Source organism: Varanus komodoensis, unplaced genomic scaffold (assembly GCF_004798865.1).
Source record: "Varanus komodoensis strain SLA01 unplaced genomic scaffold, ASM479886v1 scaffold13_3, whole genome shotgun sequence".
Classification (NCBI taxonomy): domain Eukaryota; kingdom Metazoa; phylum Chordata; class Lepidosauria; order Squamata; family Varanidae; genus Varanus; species Varanus komodoensis.
In genome coordinates this window covers 14651962-14659680 of record NW_025335409.1, presented here as the reverse complement: position 1 = coordinate 14659680, position 7719 = coordinate 14651962, and the positions used below count along the sequence as shown (strand labels likewise).

At 40.4% G+C, this 7719-nt stretch overlaps 1 protein-coding gene across 2 annotated transcripts in view; it reads left to right on the top strand.

The window, feature by feature from the left end:
* Positions 1-330: 330 nt before the first annotated feature.
* COG5 (component of oligomeric golgi complex 5) overlaps positions 331-7719 on the top strand; it is a 164811-nt gene continuing 157422 nt past the window's right edge. For both annotated transcript variants that reach the window (XM_044423287.1, XM_044423288.1), the window contains exons 1-3: positions 331-443; positions 1046-1185; positions 5542-5599. In XM_044423287.1, coding sequence (XP_044279222.1) covers positions 359-443; positions 1046-1185; positions 5542-5599 — 283 coding nt within the window. In that variant the 5' untranslated portion in view covers positions 331-358. The remainder of the gene's footprint in view (positions 444-1045; positions 1186-5541; positions 5600-7719) is intronic.

Genomic DNA, 7719 nt, shown 5'->3' with positions numbered 1-7719 from the left:
CAATCCAGTGATTGGCTGAACAGAAGAGTCCTCTATATAGAGATAGAAAGAATTAGACTGACACATAGACGGAAAATCAGTAATAGTTGGAAGTCGCCATTGGCCCAAATTCTCTATGACTTCAGAGCAGTGTTGCTGTCTTTCTTTCGACATTTCTAGGGAGAAAATCCCACGTTGGTGTGTAAGGGCTGAGATGCTACATGTAAAAATGGAGAGAAAGAGAGTGTTCCCGCCCGCCCGACCCGTTTAAGCTCTTTGGTATCTCTATGGTTATTCTTTGACACCTGCCTGAAAGAGAGGCAAACAACACCGTCGCCGACTTAGTGCGTCACCGCGGAGTCCTTCCACCTCTGCCAGCATGGAAGGAAAAGGAGATGCTACCGGTACTGGGGCGGCAACTGCAGCCTCTCCGGAACCGGCAATTGGGGAGTTACTCGCAGATGGTGAGGGAAGATTTTAGGGAGCGAAGGAACGGAATGGGGCAGGCTCGGGGTGGGAGCACAATCCTAACAATGTTTATTCAGAAACGAGTCTCGCTGCATTCAATGCACTTAACTCCCTGCTAAGTATATTTTAGGGTTGCAGCCAGTGTGGTGCGTAGCTGCCGCGGAGAGTCAGAGCAAGAGCTGCTTTTGCAATTTCTCTTTCTCCGTTCTGCATGTGAATGGTCGCCCCTGAGGAGAGCTGTTTTTCCTTTAACCCTCTCCGGAGTTAAACAGTCAGTGGTTTCCTTGAGGGTTCGTTTCCGTGGATTATAGTGTTGATGGGGTGAACCAGGGAGGCTCTGTGACTCTCCCCTGGTGCTTGTAAGGGCCAGAAATGCTTCCTCTTCTCTTGGTAGGTGAGCACTGTGGCTGTAAGTGCTGACCTCTTCGGTTCCTGCCACTTAAGAAAGTTAGAACTGCTGATCTAAGTGACAGGCAGCCTAAGGAATGGCTTGTTCTTTGGGCTTGTTTCTGCACAGAGCAACATTAGAAATCACCCTTGAATGGATGAAAGGAGGAAGGCAATGAACTGAAACCTTTATATTTTGTGTTGCTTTCAGAATGCTATGCAGACTTTTTACGGGAAGACTTTGATGTAAAGGCCTACACCTCACAATCTATTCATCAAGCTGTTATAGCTGAACAGTTAGCAAAGCTTGCTCAAGGGATCAGTCAGCTGGATAAAGAGCTTCATGTGCAAGTAAGTGCCAGCCATACTGCCTGTGTCTACATAAAGGTAGTTGAGATATCTGAAATTACACACTGTTTGCTTTTAAACTTGCTCAACAAGGAACTTACTCCTACCTGGGAAGAGCTTTCTACTAGCATATTTATTTATGGAAAATGCTTTCCTAAACTATGACTGTCACATAAAGTCCCTCAACAAACTGGCGTAGCCAAGCTTATATTCATTCCTATGTTCATTTCAAAATGTCAGTATTAATGTTTTCCAGAACCTACAATATAAATGTATTGGGATGTGTGCAACATGTGCATATAGTTGAACTAAAGAAGCTCAACATTAAGTAAGAAGTTATGTCATGAATTCTGTTACCTGTTGGGTGGCATGGATAGTGATATGAGTTTCATTTATGTAAATTGAGATAAACCAGAACATCAATTATTCTGCTTAAATTTATGGGTTTCAGAGCTAGCTTACTGTATTGGGCAGTCATAATTTTTCCAAGAAGCATAATTATATGAATGCAATGTATAAATATGTAGGCTTTTCTGGATTTTAGGCACAGTATGGGAACCCAGAACTAGGACTGAAAGTAGAAATTATCTGATTATAACTTTATGCACAATATGTAGTGCACAAACCAACTATATTTGCATGTTATTAATATTGTTCTTATAGGAATGCATTTTTCCCTTTTACTTCTATGTAAGTGGTTGGAATGTAGTGAAAGAATAGCCAGGCCCTAATATAAGCATTTAATATACATTTCGGTCCCAATGGAAAGAGATAGTAAGAAGTGCAGCAGTTATAGGACCATCACATTAATGTGTCATGCAAGCAAAGTGATGCTCAAGGTGTTACAACAAAGAATGTTACCCAAATGCCTGATGTACAAGCTGGATACTGAAAAGAAAGAGGCACTTGAGATCATGTTGCTAGCATATATTGGCTACTGGAACACACGAAAGACTACAGCAAAGCTTTTGATTGTCTGAATCATGAGAAGCTATGGAGAAATGAGTATGTCTTAGCACTGGATCATCCTGATGAGTAACCTCTATGGTGGACAAGAATATGTCCTACTGTTAAGATGGAATATTAGAAACAGAATGGTTTCTTACATGCAAAGACATTGGACAAGGGTGTTTTTATGTCCCTATCTGTTCAAGTTGCATGTGGAACATATCATGAGGAAATATGGATTAGGATCAGAGGAAGTAGTTACTACAGAAGAACTTTTATAACATTGAGAAAATTGAAATTGTGGAAGATTGTGCATACCTTGGCTCAGTCATCAATTCAAATAGAGATTGCAGCCAAATATTAGAAGACTGAGACTTGGAACAGCAGCAATGAAGGAACTAGAAAGGACCATCCAATGTAATTGGAGAGCAAGGCCAAGCTCATACACACTATTGTATTTCCAATAACTAAATATGGCTGTGAAGAGTGGGCAGTGATGAAAAATGGCAGGAAGAAAATGAATGCATTCAAAACATGGTGCTGGAGAAAAGCTTTGTGAATACCCTAGAGCAGTGATGGTGAACCTTTTAGAGACCGGGTGTCCAAACTGCAATCCAGAACCGGCTTATTTATCACAAAGTGCCAACACTGCAATAAAACCCAAATACTGAGGTTTTAGTTTAGAAAAAATAACTCTGACATCTTTTGTCTTAAAAATGTGATAACAGCGCCTTCAATGATACAAACAGCTTTTTATTGAAAGGTAAAAGTTTGCTTTTGGCCTGCTCTGAAAGAGACATATGAGTGCATTTCCTACCTCGTGGGGTTTCTGCTAAAATCGCAGCCAGTCCAAGCAAATCCCTGGCAGCACACTGACCGGCCATGCGAAAGCTTAGACAAGTTGTGGCTAATGAGTTGCCATTCGTGACATCATCGCCTGGCACAGCTACTCCTTTCCGAACATTCACATGGCCCTTATGTGCACTGTTACCTGATGCTTAGCCGCTGGGGAGATGCTGGGGTGACTTGGCTTGTGTGCTGACAGAGAGGGCTCTTCATGCCCACTGCGACACTCGTGCCATAGGTTCGCCATCACTGCCCTAGACTGATAGAAAGGCAACAAGCTCCTATATCAAATCCTGCCAGAATTTTCCCTGGAAGCAAATGTGATAAAATGAGCTATCATAATGTGAGCACATCATGAGAAGGCAAGGCTTACTGGAGAAGCCAATCATGCAAGAGAAAGTAAAAGGCAGAAGAAGATGAGGAAGGACAAAAATGAGATGTATCAATTTCATAAAGGAAGCCACAGCATTGAGTATACAAGAGCTAAGCAGAGCTGTCAAGGACAGGACGTTTTGCAGGACATTCATTCATAGGGTTACCATAAGTTAGGAGATGACATGGCTCAAGTTAGGATCATATAAATGTGTTTTGGAATTGTGGAGAATCTGGTATCATAGCTTATATAGTGTTTGAAGCAAGGAGAGAGAATTCAGTATTGGCTGGAACCACTATATAGGGGAAAGGAGTGGAGCTTCTTAAATATTTACCAGGTAAATTTGAAAAAGCAAAAATTATTAGCCTGTTGAAGAAATTGTGTATTCAATAGGGGGATTGAATGTCTTTATAGTTTTCACACAGGGATTTCAACCCAGAGACCTGGTCCAGCCTGGGTAACTACTTTATTTTAGACTTGAGGATACTTAAGAAGAAAGAAAACCATGTCTGTAAAATATAATCTATGGTTTATTGAATACAAAGGTGAAATATTAATGCAAAATATAAACATGTGAAAGAAAGTGTACGGTTTACTTCTCTGTGACTGTATTATTTCTCTGAATGGGCCAGGACATTATTTCTCTGAATGCTGTATGATCAAACAGTGATTTTGCTTACTAGTCAGAGTTGGGTGCGTCTGGTCAAGAATGAAAGTCCCCAACCAGTAGGAGGGTGTGCTATTTACTTTCTATCAGCTGGATCATCTCTGCTTGAAAAATGCCAATATAATGAAAAGCCCAGCTCTGTGTTCAAGAAGCCGAGTTTGTTTGTCAGTTACTCAGTGTGACTGTGTGCACAAACAGTAGCAGCTTGGGTACTCTCCTCCCAACACTTCCAGTGTATCCAATTTAAGCTGACCAAAGTTTCTTGTTCTTTGTCACACCTTCTAAGGCAGCCATTCTGCACTGGCATCCAGGACAGTTTCTCAGATTGCCAAATATGTCCACAACCCAGAAAGAGGTCCTTTCCCTGCTTTAGACTAATCAGGGTTCTTGTCGTTTTCCTCTCCAACCCCATAGTTCTGGTTATTTTCGTTATAACGGGAAGCAACTCCTTTTTCTCCTCAGTTCCATATGGATATGCCAGAAGAAGAGCAGAGAGTGCATCAGGTTGAATCCTGTAGCTGCTCATGCACTTAAACACTAAACTTGCTTTGTAGTTTCACTTGAGTTGGGTTACTATCTGCCCAATATTTATGTATTAATTTCTGTATCATTCAATAGCCAAAGCTCTCTGGGCAGATTATAAAAATTAAAACTAGGTATCCAAAGCTTAGGCCAGAATCAGGATTTCTTACACTTGTTAGGCTTCTTTCCCCTGCTTTGTGTTGGCCAGGGAGTGAGCTGAGCCAAGATCAAATCCGTGAACACTCAGGAATGCTAGCAGCCTCTTTGCACAAAGTGCGTAATTCTTTGTGCAAAGTATGCAAAAGCTGTAGGATTCACGTGCAGAAGCCAAACTGGGCTTGCACAGCAGCTGTGGGTGGCAGGTGCTCAAGCCTTTCTCACAGACTTGTGAATACTCCATGTGAGACAGACTTAGGGCAGAGATAAAGTGGCCAGAATCTGGGGAGCCGCGCTGAGGAAATCCAATGGATTCCTGCCCCCAAGTTGGATTTTTCACATGTCGCTAATTAAAACCATAAAATAAAGCATGATAAAAATATAGTATGAAACTTTGAAAAGTTTAAAACTACACCATAAAACCAAGCTAAAAAGTTGTGGAGGTTTAAAAAGGTAATTGCAGATTGAAAAATAGCAAACGGAATCCCTTAATTGCTTAGACTTCAACTGATACCAAAAAGACACTAGTGTAGGTACCAGGCAAATTTTTCTGGGGAGCACATTCCTTCCCCATGGTGCCAGCACTGAAAAGGCCCCCTTCTTAGTATTAATTTATTTATTAATAGCTTTTCTATCCTGTCCCCTACAAACAAATTACCACTTACCTCATTTCGTTTGGTGAGCCTCTGAAGATGATTCCTAATAGAGGTTAGGAGGCATGGTCCAAGTCCTGCAAACCCAAGGATAGTTTGAATGCATGTTTCTCAGGCAGATTTCATACTACTTAGCAAATCAGTTTTTGTTTTGAATTAGCTTTTCGATGTTGATTAATAATTTCATTTTATAGGTGGTTGCGAGGCATGAGGATTTGCTGGCACAAGCAACTGGCATAGAATCTTTGGAAGGTAAGTATGTTTTATACTTTATAAAATTAATGAATAATGACATGTCTGCTGGTATGCTTAGGAATGGACTTTCCAAAAGGTGTGTGTGGGAATGCGACCTTCAGTCAGGATCCCAAAAGCAGCCTTCTCCAGCTTTTTAGTTGTTTTGGACTTCAACTCCTATCAATATCTGCCAACCTGGCCAGTGATTAGGAATTTACTTTAGGTTTGCTTTTTTCAGGGGTTTTTACTTTAGGTTTGCTTTTTTCTTTAGGTTTGCTTTTTTCAGGGCTTTTTTTTTTTTGTCATAGAATGCACCGGAACGGTGTTCTGGCACCTTTTTTTTGACAGATTTTCCATGTGATTGTGAATCGCCCTGTCAGGCGTAGCAGGTTGGCAGCAAAAAGCATTAAAATAGTGCCTGCGGGCTGCATGTGTGTCCGCTCTGCTTGTGAGAGTGCTGCTTGGCTCGGGATGCTGCTCAGCTTGGGATCGGTCATGTGGTTGCGCACTGAGCGCTTACTGCCGGCGGCGACCATTATGTTAATGTGTGTGTAGAGTGACTGACTACGTGCGAAAGGTAAATAAGTTCTTTATTTCAAAAAAAGTTGATGAATTGAAAATCTTTTTTAGTGTGACCCCAAGAGGTGAGTTCCGGCACCTTTTTTTTTTTTTTTTTTACAAAAAAAGCACTGGCTTTTTTGATGAATAACACAGATTTGCCAGTATGCCAAATATGGTCAGATTTCATACATAGCTAAGTCTCCTGTAATTGAGGAATGTATTTATTAATCAATTAAGATAACAAAGATCCCTTTGCCACTTTCATGAAAGAGTTTATGTTGTTTCCAGTATTTTGTGATTAAAATCTGAGCATTTCTTAACATGGTTCCAGTTGTCTTTTACTGATTTTTTTCTAATTGCATTCTTAGTGTTATCTTGAAATACATCTTTTATATTTCTGTACATGGAAAACTGGCTTCTAGTTTATTATAACTTGCAGTTAGAAATAACAGCACTGTATGTTATTCTGATCTTAAACTGAATGATCTTAAACTGTGCAATAAAACAAGTCAAACTTTTTAAAACTCTTCTTTTAAAATTCTGTAGACTAGCTAAAGACACAATCCTAGTGTGATGTCCATGAGCCCCAGAACTCAGAAGTTTCCAGGCATCCTATGCATTCTGTGCCCCCCAGTCTTTCCACCCTGCATGCAGAAATCAGCCACTCATCTGAGAAACTCAACTGAATACCTGATCCCATTAATCCTTGTTGCTGTAGTTTATATTCCACACTTCTTTCAAGAACATACACATATGATTGCTAGTCTTTGTGCAATGATGAAAAGATGAATATTCTTTTACATTTAGTGAACTTAGTGAGATTTATTACTTTTTCTTTAAAGAAGGCCTTTATATTACAACCCTTTTTAAAACAACTCTCCTAAGTTAGAGATGTAATTTGCTATGCAGCATAGAGAGCTACAGTTTGATCAACACAAGTCCAAATCCATCTTGAGTGCACAGAACTTGCTGAGCACTTCTTTGCATACCTGCCTTCATAATAAAGGCTGCAAATAATATTGGATTCTGGCAGGGAACACACTGACGGAAAGAACTTGGTTCACCAATAATTCAGATAAATTATTATCCACTTGTTATAATAAGCCATGGTTATATTTAGATACCGCAAAATGGGAAGACCTTGATATACTCTTTGAACTGCTCTGTAGGACACTCATGGTCCCTCCTTGTTTGGCACCAGGAAGATTGCAAATATTTTTGCCAGAACCCAAAGCCACATTCCTTATAATGGACTCCTGAAAACCACATTTATTTATTTATTTATTTATTTAAAACATTTTTATGCCGCCCCCATCGCAACAAAGCCTCGGGGCAGCTCACAGCAAGAACAAAATTATACAATAAAAATATTAAAACCCAGTGCATCTCGGCTTAAAAGATTTAAAATCCTATAAATAACCAATAAATTAACACTTAAAATTTAAGTTTTAAATAAAAAGGTCTTCACCTGGCGCCGAAAAACAAATAACGACGGCACCAGGCGGACCTCTCTGGGGAGTGCATTCCATAGGTGGGGCGCCACCACAGAGAAGGCCCTCCTCCGGGTACTCACCCTG